General features: G+C 37.6%; 1 protein-coding gene across 1 annotated transcript; it reads right to left on the reverse strand.

The window, feature by feature from the left end:
* Nucleotides 1–16,707: 16,707 nt before the first annotated feature.
* LOC106313635 (GTPase-activating protein gyp7) lies at nucleotides 16,708–19,319 on the reverse strand. The gene is made up of 6 exons (XM_013751504.1): nucleotides 19,127–19,319; nucleotides 18,851–19,031; nucleotides 18,584–18,719; nucleotides 18,456–18,505; nucleotides 18,324–18,377; nucleotides 16,708–18,252 (listed from the first exon to the last, which is right to left on the reverse strand). Exons 2-6 carry the CDS (start codon nucleotides 19,006–19,008, stop codon nucleotides 17,067–17,069), a joined length of 1,584 nt encoding a protein of 527 aa, XP_013606958.1. The 5' UTR covers nucleotides 19,009–19,031; nucleotides 19,127–19,319; the 3' UTR covers nucleotides 16,708–17,066.
* Between the last annotated feature and the right edge of the window lie 175 nt (nucleotides 19,320–19,494).

Raw genomic sequence — 19,494 nt, forward strand, 5'->3', positions numbered from 1 at the left:
CCCCCCCCCCCCCCAACCTTTTTGGGATTGATATGAATGTATTTTCTCCCAAGTTGAATGAGGAATCTGAATCTAATCAATTGGCTATCACCCTCATTGCCCTGCTTCAAAGCTTACACATTTTTGCTTCGCGGATAATTTATTGATATTTTCATATGGTTCTCCCACTATTTTTCATCTCTCATAATTTATGAAGAATTCAAACAGATTTCAGGACTGGGAATCAACATTGCAAAATCAATCCTATTGATTGTTGGTTATCAAAGTCTATAATTGACCAACTACAAGCTATTTCTGGTTCTATCCACTACTTAGGGCTTCCACTCAGTCCTAAAAACTATCATTCATCAATTGTGAGCCTCTAATTCTGAAAGTTTGAGCGAAAATCAACTCTTGGATTTCTAAGTACTTCACATTTGCAGAATCAATCCTATTGATTATTGGTTATCAAAGTCTATAATTGACAAACTATAAGCTATTTCTGGTATAACTGAAGGGACTTATCTATCCACTACTTAGGGCTTACACTCAGTCCTAAAAACAATCATTCATCAATTGTGAGCCTCTAGTTCTGAAAGTTTAAGCGAAAATCAGTTCATGGACTTATAAGTACTTCACATTTGCAGGGCGCTTACAACTCCTAAATTCAGTAATTGCGGGCCTAAAGAATTTCTGGAGTGGGGCATCTATATTACCTAAGCAATGCATCAATATTATAAACTATATGTTGTGCATACATCTGGAAGGAAACATTGTAAGAGAAGGATGTGGCTGGAATTGCATGGATCATTGCATGGATCAAAGTAACAGCCCCAAAGGATGAAGAAGGCCTTGGTCTTAGGGAACTCTCTATCTGGAATACAACATGTGCATTGAAACTAATGTGGCGATTAATATTTTGCAAGGATTCTATATGGGTCAAGTGGATGCAAGATAATGTTATCAAAGACAATGATTTCTGGACAATTAAGAAGAGGCAACAGTTTACTTGGACCTTTAGAAGCATTCTCAAGCTCATGGACATTGCTTTACAGTGGTGTCGGATCATCCATGGTGATGGATCAACTTTCTCTTTTTTGGAATCTTCCAGATGTCGTATTATAGACAATTTATTAGACACATAAGCTCCTCTGGACTGGCATTAACATGCATTCCCTTACCTGCATCTTTAGCTTCAATCTGGATTAATAACCATTGGAGATTTTCATATGCTAGAATCCAGAAATTGGAACACATTTCTATCCACCTAACAACTATCGCGCTCCATGAGGTAGAAGACTGTCATCAATGGATTGTCAGCCACTCGACTAGATCTAACATACTCAATTCATATTCTCTCTCAGTTCATGAATAAGCTTAGGGAGGAATATTAGCTTGCTGCGTTAAAGGTAGTACGATATCTTCAGGAAGTAGTTGGGCAAGGGATTTTACTTCGGTCTAATTCTCCGATGCAACTGAAAAGATGGTGTGTCTCAGAATGGGAAGAATTTCCATTAACAAGGAAATATTTTACTGATTGGATTTTTCAGTTTGGAGATTCACCAATATCATAGAAAACAAAGATGTAGGATACATTTTCGAGATCATCTGCGGAAGTAGTACATAAAGCAATGGTAGAGATTACATCGGAACTTCGGGGACTGAAGACACTTCTATATGAGTTTGCATTGATCACGATGAGCTAATGTCACTTATGTGTTATTGTAAACCTGGTATACATATCAGTGTTAATCAAGTGTTTCATGAAGATACCAAACATGTGAAACTTGATTGTCATTTTGTTCGAGTTGACATTGTCTGAGGGCTTTTCAGACCAATACATGTCTCAACAAAGAATCAATTCACGGATATACTTACAAAAGTTTTGGGACAAAAAAAGAGTTTGATGAGTTTTTATTCAAGTTAGGTATTCAAAAATCTATATGCTCAAACTTAAGGGGGGAAATTGAGATATATTCCAAATATTCTCTATAGATATGGTGATATCTAATTTGTATAGTTTATGTATATTTAGGACGGTTAGTACGTGTATATATATCGGCATTGTTAAGTCTATGAAGACAAGCTAGAATATTAAATCCCGATTTGTCACTGCAGAAAATTTCATGTTTCTTACTGTGTTGCCGGACCCTTGTATCCTTATCAAGTTATTGAGAACCATAGAGAGGAAATTGGAACTAAACGACATTTTGTATAACATCTTTAATTTTAGGGTATATTTTTGAAATTATCTTATTTTCTTCTATTCCACATTTATGTAACTATGGTGTTGATTTTGTAGCAAAATCAGCACTATCACCTGTAAATTTTTCCTCTGCATATGGAGAACAACTCTTCTTTAAGTAATGTGAATTGCTGGTTTAACCCAAAAAATCAAATCATATGTCTTCCTGTGGGAATCATATTTTATTTGTATACTATGTTTTCAGTAATATGCATTATGTAAATTTGAACCTCAGTAGTGACATATAACTCCTATAATATAAGTAACTAACCGTTTACGTCACTTTTTTAGTTCAAAATTAAAAATATTAGAATATTTTATTGGCAGTTTCTAGTAGAATTTCCTACAAATAAAAACTAAGGAAAAATAAAGTATGAGAGACATAATATGTTTTTAGTAGAAAATTGTGCTAGAATTATAAGAGACTCAAATAATCACATATCATATGTCTATGGTTCAAATCATTTTAAAACATGAAATGTAGTTATATAATATTTTATAAAAAGAAATGTATGTTGTAAAATAAAGGATCCTCAGAAGGTGTGTCATCTTATATGGTAGTTGATAACATGACACTAACGGTGACAAATAAATTGACGCATCGTCATATGAGATGTGATAATCATTGTTCACGATGTAGAGAAACCGATGAATCTGTCACTCATGTCATTTTTGAATGTCAATCCACACTACAAGAATGAGCTCTTTCAGCTACTCCTTCTAACCTATACATTTTCCGGTATCAAGTGTCTACGCCAATATGGAATATCTAGTTTGGAAAAAGTTGTATTGAGGACCCATAGTTGGATAGAAATCTTTATCTCAGGATAATTTGGTATCTCTGAAAAGCTGAGAACAATAAACTATTCAGAGGAATAGACAAGGAACCTCTGGAATTGATAAGACACGCATAAGTGGAGTGCCAAGCTTGGTTCTCAACAAATGCAACAATTCCTACAGTTCCACAGCCACCAGATAATAGTGACTCTCACGTCTTGTGCTTGAAGAATATATGTTTGGTGGATGGCTCATGTACTTTCACATCACAATTCAATGATTGTGGATGGGTTTGGAAAGACATGTCTGGACAAACACAATTAATGTGTACGAGGAACTCTAAACGACAAGAGTCCGCTTTACACTCCGAGGTTAAACCTCTTACTTGGGCGATAGAGAGTATGTTATGTCATTAAAATTGCCAGAATTTTGGATCAGATTGCAAGGACTCAATCACCATGATTACAGAACCTCAGACACGGCCAAACTTCTCGACTAAACAGAAGGAAATAAAGACTCTTGAAAGACAATTTTAATCATTAAAGCTATTCTACATTCTTCGAAGACAAAATGTGTTTTTTTTTATTCTCTAGGACTGCCAAGATCATTTCATTTTGTTGTGTTGGTTGTTCTATCCAGTTTGACTTTCCAGATCACCTTTTGTCTGAACAATATGCTGACTATTTGATGCTCAAAGAAAAAATATGTGTAGTTTCTCAATGATGTTCTTATAACCTCCGTACAAGATTCAAATATTTCTGGTATGAATAAAGAAGTTGTACCATAATACTAATTACTAGGTTAAGATCCACGCTCTGTGCGGGATGAACATTATATATAAATTATTTTTACGTATTATATATTATCTTACATATTATGAAATAATAACTATATATTAAATATTAAAAATTCAGTAAATATTGCGTATATTATCAAATTGATGCGAACACATAAATAAAATTTATTAATCCAAATTAACACTTTTTATTTTATATGGTCTATAATTAACTTTAAACGACATTAGGAAAGATATATAGTATATTTTTAATATTGATATTTATTAAACAATTTCTCTACTCATATTATTTTTGATCATTTGTATCTTTTTATAATAAGAACTTTGAATCATTGATAACAAAAATTCTTATTGTGTGATGTTTAATAATTTTTGTAATTTATAATTTAAAAAAAAATTCAGTGAAATTTAAAATTAAACTATTAAGTTGTCAATATTTGTTCAAAGCTTTTAACAAAAAAATGTTCAAAATAAAAATATTTATGTATTTTATATTGTATATAGTTAATTTAAACGATATTAATATATACATATTAATATATACATATATATATATATATTAATCTTAATATTTATTAAATGAGTCTTCATACTTTAGCCACATTAGGAAATTCCGTAATTTTTATTTATGGAAAGAATAAAGAACATTAATAATTAATTTATGGTTAGTTTAACAAAAACCTTATTATATATTTGGATGGACCAACATATTTCTCTAGAGATTCTAAGAATCATTGTGGTGATGACACATAGATTTCTGATAGGCCATGGATTTTACCCACTTTTAGCCATAGTTTATAAGTGTTTTAATAACTAATTATTATGTTTTAGAGTTTATTTAGTATATTTATAGGATCATGAGTGATTTGGAAGAAAATGATGTTTTTGGAGCATTTTGGAGATATTTGGAGAAAGCATCCGAGCTGACCGTCGAGCAAGACTTGCGGTTGACATTTAGAAGAAATAATCGATCGATGCACACCCAGTGACATCGATCGACAGTGAAGCGTGCAGAAGCCCGTTTGGTTCCAACTGACTTAGAGCCCAAGACTTCACTAATTTACAAGATCACCCCTGACGAGTTTTAACCTAATATTTATAGCTTGCCAACATGTTAGATGCAAAGCGTGCTTTCTGGTTCTCTTATTTTCACAGCAAAGGTTTTCTGGGATTTTAGTAGAGTTGGAGAAAAGATCCAAAGATATTTGTGATTGAAACTCCATTATTATCTATCTATTTATCTATGCAGTTTTTATACCTAATTGCTGTTATGAATTGCTTAGCTATGTATAAGTAGTTCTATTGTTAGGTTTAGGGTTTAAATAGGTTATGAAGGATTAGCCCCAACTAGGTTATGAAGGATTAGCCCCAACTATAGATTGCTAGTTGTGATATTCATCATTAGGATTGTCATTAATGTCTGTTTCTTGTTTAGCTAGCTAGAATTTGATCTAGGAGTTGTAGACACAAGTTATCACTTGCTCTCACCCTGTATCCGTCCTAATTGAGATGGGATTGCTAGAGTAAGGTGAAAGCTGATCTAGGAAGGCTAGTGAGCATTATTCAACCCGTGCGTAAAGCTTGACTAAAGATTGTCGATCGTTATTCCTATAGAATATTCGATCGACGGTGAAACAAGTGTATCGATCGATATTCCTCTAGAATCATCGATCGACATTTCATCTGGTCAATAGACAAACCTAGAAAGCGAACGCCGATCGGTTTGTTATTAAGAGCTTGAGCTCTATAATATCATGCATACAACTATTAAGCATCTATAGGATTATAATCCTGATTACCTGAATAGAAACCCTAAGTCTAGCTATTTCATCTAAGTACCAATCAAACCAATCAAGCAACTGCCTTGCTCACAATCTTTGATGAGGCACGTGCTGAAGACTTGAGGAGCAAGATTGTTGCATTCACTCATGAGCCTACAGAGTCATTCAGAAGCTCCTGGATCAGATTCAATTCTTACCAGAGAGATTGTCCACACCATGGATTCAATGAAGTACAGCTGCTCAGTACTTTCTTCAGAGGCATCGCAGTGCAGTATCAGATGGCTCTTAATGATTCCAGCGAAGGGAACTTCAACAGTGGGAATCTAGAAGAGGCTGTTAGACTTATTGAAAACTTGGCATCCAGCAATAGCACCAAGAACACTAATTTTGAGAGAAGAAAATCTGCAGCCATCCTTGGGAAGAAGCAGATGGATGAGGTGAAAGCAAAGCTGGACAGTGTTCACAAGCTTCTCAGGAAACATGCTTGCTTGGTAGAGGATGCAGATGCTGTAGACACAGAGGATAAGAGTAGGAGTAGAGGAGGATGTGAACTTCATCAGTGGAGCTCGATTTTAGAGGTCTGGAAACTAGGGTGGAAACTTCTATGGCAATGGACAGAGGAGTAACTTCAACCAGAGTTCGCATTACCAGAAACCCTACAGCAACAACTACAACAACAACAACAGGAGTTATGGAAACTCATCTTACCAGAAACCACCACCACACACTCAGGAGAGCAAGATCAAAGCAATGCTTGATCGAGTGCTTGAAGGACAGCAGAACCTGGCGGTGGATTTCAACGGGAAGATTGATTCTGTCTACAACAACCTGAACAGAAAGTTTGAGACTTTGAGCACTCATCTGAAGAAGTTGGAGATGCAGGTTTTTCAGACAAAAGAAGCTGTTAAGAAGCAAGAAGCTTTAACAAGGGGGATAGGAGATGATGCAATGAAGCACAATGTGAATGCCATCATTGATGATGATTTCTGGCAAGTCGTGAAGCATGAGAAGCTGCATGAAGGAGATTTTGAAGTAGAGAGTTCGATGAGTTTCGGCGGATCGCATTGGTGTCGCTCGACGTCAGAATTCGAACATCGACCAACATATTTAACCAAAACTGATCGACAAGCTTTCCAGAGCATCGATCGACGACACCTACATAGTCGGCTGCATCATGCAATGCCGTGAGGATCATGACTCACAAGGAGTTCGCAGCAAGACACCCACATCCACCCAGCCTTATTTATGTCAACATGATCGGCAAACTGAGCCAGCCATCAATCGACAACAAGAGACCACCTCCGATCGACAACCTCATGTACCCATCAATCGACGAGCACCTCTCACATTCTGAGTGCAGATGCCAAAGATTGACAGCGCACAAATCAATGCACTCAGAGCACAACCAAAACCTTTAGCTAACCCACCAAATACCACCAATACACATTCAGAAGATACACCAGAGCCTATGGAAGTTGATAAGGCTCCTATGGGGAGAACCTTGAGGAAGAGAAAGGAAAAGGTTGCTAAGCATCTGAAGAGGGGAGCTAATGAGAAGGAGATGGACAGCTTTCGTAAGAGAGTCTTCAGGATTCCACTGGAGAATTCGAGGAGGCCTACTTTACCCACATATTGTGGATGTTCTTCAGAGAGACCAATGAGACTGAAGATGACATTAGGAGAATGTTCCATCAGGTCAGAGAAAAGATGAAGAATATGATTATACTGAAGAAGAAGAGTGGTCCTGGGAAGTTTGCAATACCATGTCTGGTGAAGGGTATTGAATATCCACATGCACTATGTGACACATGAGCATCAGTCAGCATCCTACCAAGGGTTATGGCAGATCATCTAGGTCTGAAGGTAGAACCTTCTAAGGAATCGTTCACTTTTGTGGATTGTTTTCAAAGGAACTCAAGAGGAATTGTCAAAGACCTTGAGGTGCAGATTGGCAATGCCCTCGTTCCAGTTGATTTCCATGTCTTGGATATCAAGATGAACTGGAACTCTTCTCTATTACTTGGAAGAACATTCTTGTCAACAGTAGAGCAGTGTGAAACATGCAAACCAACCATTTGTGCCTGACGCTTATAGACCTGCACGTCTACTATGTTCCAATTCCAGTCATGAAGCCACAGACGTCCTCCAGAAGAATCAATGATCCAGAACTCATAGCAACATGTCATTGTGGGGCTGAGTACGAGACAAAGTATTCTGCATCGATCAAAACTCACACACCCACATCGATCAACAATGCTAATCAGAAATCGATCGACAATGCTAATCAGAAATGGATCGACAATCATCTAAAACAATCGATCGACAGTTCATCTACAGCAGCACAAGACGACTGGCCACCAAAATGTTATCCGAGTTTTGCTCTCAAAGCTGCTACATCATCACAGCATCTGGACGAGTATGATGAGGATTATGAGGAGGAACGAGCTACAGAGTATCGAGGTATTCGTACTGAGGAAGACAGACTTCTCCACCATTCCTATGGAATAAGGAATGCAACGTCGATCGACAGAACCATCCCAACACCAATTGACACTCATAATTACTAGACAAACCGTCCACAAGCATCGACCAACATTGCCTACTACACATCGATCGACAATGAAATCGACCATGCAAAAGAAGGAAACTATTCAATTGGCAGTTGGGCAGATGATCACTATCACGAGAGCTATGTTGTAGAAACTGCAATACATGAGCCAGGAGTAGATGAGTTACATGAAGGCTTCACCACTGAAGAACTGCTCAACCACCAGGAACGTTCAGATACAGATTCACTCTTTGCAGAAGCTTGTGGAAGAGGCACTCGTTTCTATCGTCCTTTCACCAAAGCTAAACGCCCATCGATCGACAACAAAGCTTCAACATCGATCGACAATCGTCCAAAACGACCATCCACTGTAATCGAAAAAGCTAAACAGAATAATAACTATCTACCACCGGATGAGTTTGGTATTTTCAGGGATCCAAAAAGCTATGCAAGAGCAATGGATGGACATGCACTGCAAGTATCCATAGAGGACATTGCAGACATTCTTTAGATGGCTAATGAAGCAGAGAATCTCTTCGTGCAACAACGCAACACCCCAGAGCACCAAAGGAGAGTTACAAACGAATCCTACAACGCAGCTGGTGGAGTAGATGATCGTTTCAAGCCAAAGTATCGACAGCATACACGACTGTCGATCGACATTGACGTCCCGACATCGATCGACAGACGTCCATAGTTTAGAAAAAGAGCCTAAGACTGTGATGGAGTAAGGAGATTCCATAGGAAACAGAAGGATGAGTATGGAGTCTACAGAGATTTGCATGGACATGAGGTGTAGATGGACACATCATCCATGTGTCCAAGGATGATATCAGAAATCTTCTGGAAACAGCCTCAATGGATGAGCACAGCTACATATGTCTTGCAGAACATGAAAGATCATTCACACACACCAAGTTGGTACCAGAAATCTACACCAAAGATGAGATCAATGAGATGCTTTATGAAATATGTGGAGTTCAGGGAAAGAATGAAGATGACTTCCAGATGAAGCTTGATGGTGTCTACTACCTATTGAATGACAGCATTAGTTGGTTGACTACATGCTTGGAAGAGATGAGGCAAGACATAGCCACAATGCAGACACAGCGTGCGACTGAAGCAACTACACTAATGTCGCTTGACAGAAACATCTCGACATCGATTGACGATGACCCACCACCATCAATCCCGACGAAGCCCATACCAGATTCTTACACCAGAGCAGAACTTGATCAGATAGTACAAGCGATTTATGGAACTCTGGGAACATCAAAAGACCGACTCGACAGGAGATGTGATGACATCTATTTCCCATGGAAAAACACCATCACTTCTTTGACTTCTCAGACAGAAGAGAGGGAGATAACTGGGATTCAGAGATACATCACGAGTCGTCCATAAGCATCAACATCGATCGACAGACAGATCAACAAATCGACTGACAGCCACAACGAAATATCGATCGACGAAGCCACACCAACAGACCGAGGACAGCTAGTAACAAAGGTGAGATCAGACATGTCTAATGTTAACAACCATGGAAAGGAGATCTCAGATCACACATACACCACACATGTGAGACATCAATTCGAACTTGAATGTCTTCGAGGCATATTGTAGAAGATAGAGGATACAACTGCAACAATGAAGGACAAATGGTGCAAAGGAGACAAGGAAATGAGAGACTTCACTGGTAAATGGTTCAACAAGAGCATAGAAGAGATGGAGACTTGCTTCCCAACAAGTATCAGCCTTCCACATTACTAGCCAAATCACCTCCAAAGTCAAGCTAAATGACTATAACAAAGCGATGAGTGGGAGGCAACCCACTATTGGGTAATTTTAATTGGTTTTTATTAGTTTAGTACTTATGTTAGTTTTAAATTTTTGCAGGTCATAAAAAAAAACCATAAAAAGATCTGAGTAGACGATTGCCAAGAGTATCGGCTGACGAAACACTGCCGACATTGATCGACAAAACATCACATGCCGTGACCGATGACAACATATTTACATTGATCGACATTTATTCCGGTCTGGTATATTGTTCTAACTTGTTACGTTGAGTCCTTTTGCTTAAGTTATCACCATAACTCCGACTGAATTTACACTGTCCCCAGTGTAGTTTAAGTCTGGGGGGAGGTTTACTGATATTAGTTTATTTAATGAGTCTTATTAAAATGTTTTCAAAAATAAGTTTTTACTGAGTCAAGAAGGGGACAATGAACTTATTGATTTTGCTTGTTATCTAACCACACCATTCTAGACTTATTAGTTGTAGATAGCACTAAAGATACAAAAGTGGATCAACCTGTCAACTATGTTACATTTGCTGAGAATGTTTGAAGCAACCCCAACTGACCTCCAACTTAACTGAGCTCAACTTTGCTTGTCTTGGGGCTTGGTATACATGGGATCAGATTCTTCAAACAAGTCTGGAAGGTAAAGCCTTGTGTAGATTTATCACTCTCTCTCTCTATTTCGAAATTTGGATTTTATATAATAAAAAAATTAATAATATATATATAGATGATAATTTAGGAAAATAATTCGAACAGGACTTGGTGGCTACAACCATTAAGGCTTGATTCATAAGAATTCTATAGGTAAAGAATTTGAACAGGACTTGGTGGCTACAACCATTAAGACTTGATTCACAAAAATCCTAGGATATAGGTCAAAAAGAAGTGAACAGGATTTGGTGGCTAAAACCATTAAAGCTTGATTCATGGAAGCATGTCAAATCTTGGTCAATAATCTTGAAATAAAAGCAGACTTTGACTGAGAGAAAAATTAGTAGAGAGAGAGGAAATAAACTCCTATACCTGCAGGTCCAGATACTTGTTTGATCATCCTTGCATCTTGTGATCGATACTCCCAAGGTAAAGCCTACACTTTTATTTATGCAAGAAATGAGGTTGGTAGAGAGGATTGTCATACAAGATTTGCTAAGTTGTTGACTAGGTGAATTTGGTTGCTAAAATAGGATATGGTATAATGTGTTTCTGAGACTAGGATTTCCTAAGGTGATAGATTATGAGTTTTAAACTTGTGAGTCCCTACTGTTTTCAAACCTCTTTCAGAGAGACTGCATGTATGTTTTGCTTGAGGACAAGCAAAATGGTAAGTCTGGAAGAGTTGATAGGCCATGGATTTTACCAACTTTTAGCTATGGTTTATAAGTGTTTTAATAACTGATTATTATGTTTTAGATAGAGTCTATTTCATATATTTATAGGATCATGAGTGATTTGGAAGAAAGTGATGATTTTGGAGCATTCTGGAGGTAACTGGAGAGAGCATCCGAGCTGACCGTCGAGCAAGACCAGCGGTTGGCATTTAGAAGAAATAATCGATCGATGCACACCCTGTGACATCGATCGACAGCGAAGCAAGCATAAGTCCGTTTGGTTCCAGCTGATTTAGAGCCCAAGACTTCACCAATTTCCAAGATTACCCCTGACGAGTTTTAACCTAATATTTATAGCTTGCCAGCATGTTAGAGGCAAAGTGTGCTTTCTTGTTCTCTTATTTTCACAGCAAAAGTTTTCAAGGATTTTAGTAGATTTGGAGAGACGATCCAAAGAGATTTGTGATTGAAACTCCATTACTATCTATCTATCTATCTATGCAGTTTTTATACATAATTGATGTTATGAATTGCTTAGCTATGTCTGAATAGTTCTATTGTTAGGTTTAGGGTTTAAATAGGTTATGAGGGATTAGCCCCAACTATAGATTGCTAGTTGTGATATTCATCATTAGGATTGTCATTAATGCATGTTTCTAGTTTAGCTAGCTAGAACTTGACCTAGGAGTTGTAGACACATGTTATCACTTGCATCTCACCCTGAATATGTCATAATTGAGCTAGGATTGCTAGAGTAAGGCGAAAGCTGATTTAGGAAGCTTAGTGAGCATTATTAAACCCGTGCATAAAGCTTGACTAAAGATTATCGATCGATATTCCTATAGAATATTCGATCGACGGTGAAACAAGTGTATCGATCGATATTCCTCTAGAATCATCGATCGACACTTCATCTGGTCAATAGACAAACCTAGAAAGCGAACGCCGATCGGTTTGTTATTAAGAGCTTGAGCTCTATAATATCATGCATACGACTATTAAGCATCTATAGGATTATAATCCTGATTAACTGAATAGAAACCCTAAGTCTAGCTATTTCATCTAAGTACCAAAACCCCAATTTAACCAATCGAGAAACTACCTTGCTCACAATCTGCTTATTTATATTTAAACATAATCAACCTAGCTTAATCACTCTGATTAGATTTATTAGGTTCCCTACCTCCTTGTGAATTTGATCTCTAAATACTACGATTGAACCTCTTATTTGAGAGAGTAATTCAGTTCTTAGGGTAATTTGTTCGTAATGATTCTACCCTGTATATGGGGATAAAATGACGTCAAAAATATGTAGTCAAGAGAGAAGATAAGAAAATAGACGGGGAAGGAGAACCATAATTAGCGTGTCATAATTAGAACAGATGTCGTAATTTAGACCGATACTCATAATATAGTGTATTTCTTTCCATAATGTATTATCTTCAAATGACGTCAAACAAAAATCATTTTAAAGAATGTCGCAATTTCTTGGTCTCACAAATGTTATCTCCCTAATGTATATATGAGTTTCGAAGAACAAAGAACATGATGGTGTTTTTTTCTGGTGCAATGACTACTCCGATGTTGTCTTCCTCAAACCCCAATTTGTCTTTGATTTTAGTCAAATTTAGCCAAAGCATGATTTCCGCTGAACATAGTTCGATCTTTGATTTTTATATAGTTGAATATAGTTGGCTCACAAACATTTAGTAAGAGTATAAAACGTGAGAAAATTAGAATGGTTAAATAAAAATAGTTAGATAATTTAAACATTTAAGAACAATTGTTCAATTTGTTCCATAATCTAAACTTACACAGCAATTTCTCAATAAGAACCATTAACTTAATATCACTTGGTTGTATTCGACTTTTTCTTATTATTTTCTAAGTCGTCTTAACGCTTTTGTTGTTTTGTAACTCTGGTAAACGAGCATGGCTCCAAAAAATCTTTTAAAATTCAGCGGAAATCATGCTTGGAAACGAATGAAAAGTCCAGTCTCTTTGCCAAATCACGTTCTGATCAGAGTCTCATTCATTCGAGTGTACGATGGCCTCTCAAGTTATGGCAATAAATTAGAGGACCTTTTCTTAATCTTTTCTTTTTGTTATATGTAATTAAAAAAAATAATAATTTTACATTCCCCACCTTTTATTACAGTCAACTTGATACAGATATTGGAGAAGATGATGAATATTATTAACCTTGAGATGACGTTTCTAAAACACAAAATCAACTCCAAAATGTGAAGAGTTTAGCATAAAAAGCCACTCTAGAACATCAATGAGGGATTTTCCAAAAACATTTACAAAAAATCAAAGAAACCACAGAGAAAAGATGAAGAAGACTAACAAACTTTTTGGTGAACAAAAAAAACAAAAGAAAAGACTAACAAACTTTACAATTCTCAATTACTCTATTCCCTTCAAGTATTTTATGTATTTATACGGTTTCTCAGCTTGAACATGACGAAGCTGTTGGATAATTCCGACTTGTGGAAAGTTAACATATTAATAGGTGTTTAATATGTTAGGAAATAAACACAAAAAAAAAAAAAAAATCTTAATAGGAAAAAGAAATTTTATATTTAGATTGAGAAATTATCTTTCACTATAATTATATATCTCATGGAGAGTTGTTCTATAAGATCTAAAAGAAATATTGAGAGCTTTAGTTTTGAAAAGTTTCTAAAGCAATAAGAAAAATTGTTCTTATAAATCTTTGTGTTTCTAGATATTTGAATTGGTATCAGAATCTCAGATTAGAGACTCGGTCTAAGCTTAAGTTGAAGCTTTGACCCTGGTGAATGTGAAGTAATGTGAAGTGATCATGAAAACAAGATGGCGGATGTGACTAGAGCTGCACCTCGCACGAAGGACTGGTCATCATCCATCCATTATCCTATGTTGTCATAGACAAACTATACAGTTTGGTCGATGAGGATGAAGGTTCTACTGCATGTTCATGAAGTGTGGAACACAATCAAACCCGGTTTGGATGACCAAAAGATGAACGATATTGCGACTGCTCTTTTGTTTCAATTCGTTCCCAAAACTTTGATTCTCCAAGTGGGAGAACAAATCGCATCAAAAGATATCTGGAACGCCATCAAATCACGACACCTTGGAGATGATAATGTAAGGGAGGCGAGACTTCAGACGCTGATGACGGATTTTGACAGGTTGAAAATGGATGATAATGATATGGTCGATGACTTTGCAGGAAAGATATCGGGCCTATCATCCAAAGCAGCCTCGTTGGGAGAAAACATAGAAGAGTCCAAGATGGTGAAGAATTCTTGAAGGGAATTCCGAGACATAAGTATATCTAGATCGTAGCGTCTCCTGATAAATTCTAGACCTCAACTCTATGGGTTTTAAGAACATAGTTGGAAGGCTAAAGGTGTACGAGGAGTGTATAGGAGAAGAAACTCCGATAGAAGACCACGGGAAGCTCATCTTTTTGAATAACAACCAGCATAGTCTTAGGAACTTGGTCTGAAAGTTTTCATTGCAGAGGTAGAGGACGGAATGTTAGAGGCAGAGGTCGAAGTCGGTTCAACAACCAAAACCATGTGTCACACATCGAAGACAAAAACTCAAAGAAGGATCGTTTAAAGGTGACAAGAGCGGACCCACGTGGAGGACTGTGGGGTCACTTGACACCACTGAAAACAATATAATCCAGATTTTATTAGTTATGTCTACTAATGAACAGTGGCAATTTGGTTGAAAAAGGCATTAATAAACCCACAAATCCGGGTTCAATCCCCCTTAAGACCCCTTTAAAAAAATTTGACACCCCATAAATCTTTTTCTGGGTTCGTCTCTAAAAGGTGATATGTTGGAGATGTGAGAAGCCAAGTCACTATGCAACTGTCTGTCCAGAGAAATCAATAATGAATAAAGAAACCAATCTAAATGAAACACAAGAGGCCGACACCATCTATGTATATGAAGTGGTGTTCTTGAATGACGAAAAAATGATTCCGGAGAATCTTGTTATCGACAAAGGTAATGCAAGTGTTTGGTATTTAGATAGTGAAGTTAGCAATCACATAACGGGAAAAATGAGTTCTTTTCGAGTTTGGGTCATAACACCAAAAGAAAGGTGAAGTTTAATGATGGTTCATGTGTTGATATTGTAGGAAAGGGTGTGGTTACTTTTGTATGCAAGACTGGTGAGAAGAAAGTACTCAAAGACATATATTACATACCTAACCTGAAGCATAACATATTGAGCCTTGGACAAGTAACATAAAACAGATTTAACACTCACAGATTCGTGTGGAAGGTTGTTTGTACGTGTTAGAAGATCCTCAAACCGTCTCTACAAGACTCCGATGGAGATTAGCGACCCGGAATTTTTATATGTCAGAGATGAAGATGATACATAGAGGTGCGCAGTTGGCATTCTTAGTAGTTATATGCACAATCTAAGAAATTTTCATGGACAAGCCAACGAGCACATACTAAGGTATGTAAGAGGAACAACAAACATCGGTCTATTCTTCAGGAGAGATGGGTCAAGAAGCGGCATTGGTTATAGTTACAGTAGTCACAATATTGATGTTGATGACAGGAGGAGCACCTTAGGACATGCATTCTATTATGGTTTATCATTAATTACTTGGACGTCGCAAAAGCAGCTGACGGTCGCATTATCATCATGTGAAGCAGAGTTCATGGCGACAAAAGAAACAGCAAAGCAAGCTATATGGATCAAGAAGTTGTTACGTGAGATACTAAGTGAAGAATGTGAGAAGTTCAAGTTTAGAATCGACAATAAATCAGTCATTTCTCTAATTAAGAATCCAATTTTCCATAGAATGAGTAAGTACATACTTTCACGATATCATTTCATTCGTGAGTGTATGGAGGATGGGCAAATTGAAGTGAAGCATGTGCCGGATGTTGAGCAGAAGGCCGACATCCTTACCAAGCCATTAGCAAAAATTAAGTTCAAACAAATGAGAAGTTTAATTAGAGTTTAAAAAATTGTTCTCCCTAATTCAAGTCAGAATTAAAGAATTAAAGGGATGAATGTTGAATAATTCCAAAACTTGTGGAAAGTTAACATATTAATAAGTGTAATATGTTAGGAGATAAACAAACAAAAAAAAAATCTATAATAAAAAAAAAATTTCTATTTAGATTAAATTTGTGTTTTTATATCTCAAATATAAAAATAGTTGTCTTTTACTATAAATATAAGTCTCATAAAAAGTTGTTTATTAAAAGAGAAATAGAAAGTTTTAGTTTTAGTTTTGAAAAGTTTCTAAAACAATAAGAAAAAAAAAATTCTTATAACTTCTTGCGTTTCTAGAGATCTGAGAAGCCACTCATCTTCTGCCACTTGTCATTATTTTTGCTATACAAGTCTATAACCATAACAATTTGATATTTTATTTAACCAGATAAAGACTTCTTCTCTCCGGTTAACAACGCCTGCAAAAATAACACATTCTCCTCACGAAAATCCATTTTCCACAGCTTTGTTTACTTGCACACATTTTATGAAACAGCTTTGATTTCTCAAGTAAAGAATCCCCCCTATGGAATTTGCAAAAGGCCCCCTATGGAATTTGCAAAAGGCCCCCAAATCTTTTCACTGTTTTCACAACACACATATATTTATTTTCAATTAAATACACACACACGTCTCTATTCACCAGTCTCTTCCAATCTCTAGCTTCACTTCACTAGGCAAGGATTCAGAATACTCACAAGCCAATTCGGCCTGCAAGGAACCAGGGGAGTCACCAAGAACCCCCACCATTTAACACCAGTCACAGAATTAAGATAAAATCTTATGAGAAGGCATGTTCGATCTTGGTGTGGAGAGTAACAACAAGGTCATGTGCATCATCCAAGAGCTTCCACACATCTAACTGCCCTGCCATACTATGACACTCCCTTAGAATCTCATCCATACTGTTATACTTCTCTATTATCAGCTTCCTTCTCTGCAACACCGATGCCGCTATTGCATATAACACCAAATCATCCGTGGGAGGTGCACGCTGTCTAATCCTGCTCCAAGCTGACTTCCCCATCCCGGCTCTGATCGCAGCTTGGTCTGCCCACATCACTTCCCACAGACAAAACGTCTGGTCAAGCGTCAGCTCTCGTCTGAACATTACAACAACCATTCTATACACAAAGAAACAGTCTTCAGCTTGGAGCTTCTCAAGGTGGCGGTAAAGCTGAGAGTCTTTGGACTTTATTATCTTCGAGACAATGCTGAGTTGTCTTCTGATACCGACCTCATCAAGTCTGAAATTGTGCCGAGCTTTCTTCATGAACCCGACAAAACACCAAAAGGCTTCATGGTCATCAGGGATCACAGAGAGTATTGGAGATAGAAGATCGCTCATTCCTTGACAGTAGCCAATGTCAGAGTCATACAAAGCATAGGCTTCAAGAACAGCAACGAGCCTAGCAGCTTGGAAGATCTTGTACGGTTCCAGGTGGTGGTAGTCTTTTAATCCGACAGCCTCAGCAGCACGACAGGCTCTGTCCTCGGATATAGCCGCCTGGGATGGAGAACAAGGAGTCCACTCTGAGTTAGCACGCACGGCATCTAGACGGATGATACGCTGCCATGTCACGAAATCCTCTTCTGTCCGAGGGATAGATGAGCTGGCTGGATTCACATCCGGAGTAGCTGAAGACTGAAAGACCTGAACCACTTCACTCTCGTCTGAAGAGTCTGAATCTGATGAATCGGAGTTGAGAGTGGAGATAGTAGCATTGGTGATTCGTCTAGAGCTGCTGTTGGCTCTCTCAACTGTACATGAAACTCCGCTCATGTAACCGAGATCTTCGTCACTAGAGAGAGACTCGCGAGCACTGACAACTTCATCAGAACATAAACTGTCAGTGTCTTGGGCTTGTGGCCAGTCATACTCATCTTGCATAATGTTTAACTTGAGAGTCCCGTTATTGTGTTTTTGAAGCCGCTTGCACTCCCTGCGTAGCCTCTCGTACTCCTTTCTGCATTTGTAAAATCAAAGCTTAGAGAACATAAAAAAAAAGAAGTGAAGATTCCAATCAGTCTCTCTCACCTTCTCCATGTTCTTATAGTAACTCTCTCTGCTTTGGAACTATTAAAACTATACCTGTAAGAAGAAGAAGAAAAAGTGTATTAAGCTTCAACTTTTTGGTTCACTTAATAGAAGTTTTGAGTTTAGACTTACACTCCAAGAAGGAAGGGCCAGACCTCAAACCGAATGCTCGGCTCAATACCCTACAAAGGAAGAGAAGAAAACAAATGTTTAAAACTCAATACAAATGGTTGTGGGAATGGTGTAGGTCCATGACTAACTCTTCTTCGGACTTTCCTCAACAAATCAACACCTCCATTACGAAGTCTACCCTCGGACGTGAAGAATCTCTTCCATTGCTTAGCTCTGAGTGGCCTTTTCCTTTTCTTATGGGACCATGGCGACTTGAGACGAGCCCTGAAAACATTGAAACAAAGGTTTAATAGCATACTATTGTCCGATTCAAAGCTAAAAGACTCTTATTCACCTGGAAGGTACGAGAAGTCAATGAAAGGATTTTGAGATCTAATTTCAATAAAAAGACTGACCGATCAGAAGAAGAGGAGGAAGGAGAGGAAGATGCGACGACGAAGAGAGCAGAACGCAAATGGATCCAAGAAGATGAGGAGGGAGAACGAGGAGATGTTAATGGCGATGAAGGATTAGAAGACGATGACGTCGTTTGAATCCTTCTCAGAGCTTTCATCTATTCCTCCCTCAGATTTAATCCTAACCAACCGCCAATATTCCCCTTCGAATCAATCAAACCTTGAAGCAGACGACAACTTGAAGAAAAAAAAATAATAATAATAACAGAACAACACTTGTCCCCGGAGACGAAAGGATGTCCGCCTTAAGACCACCAACTGTCCGACTACGTTTTCGCCGGAGACCGATCAACTCAACTTGCTTCTTCTTCTTCTTCTCCTCGTTTACTTTTGGTTTCTCTCTCCAGAAACGTGGGCTTTCTATCTCGAGAATCTATGAGAAGAAACAAAAAGAAAGTCTCTTCCGAGTAATTACAGTGGACGTTTTGTTTCTCTCTCTTATGGACCCCACTAACTCTTGTTTATAGAATTTGCACCTTAGCTCTCACTCTTTTCATTATTTTGCTTCATCTTTTACGTTTTTGTGTTTCTTGTGTGTTTTCCCCTTTAGTTCATATTTACATTTTTCCAGACCTGTCCTGTTT

Source organism: Brassica oleracea, chromosome C1 (assembly GCF_000695525.1).
Source record: "Brassica oleracea var. oleracea cultivar TO1000 chromosome C1, BOL, whole genome shotgun sequence".
Lineage (NCBI taxonomy): Eukaryota > Viridiplantae > Streptophyta > Magnoliopsida > Brassicales > Brassicaceae > Brassica > Brassica oleracea.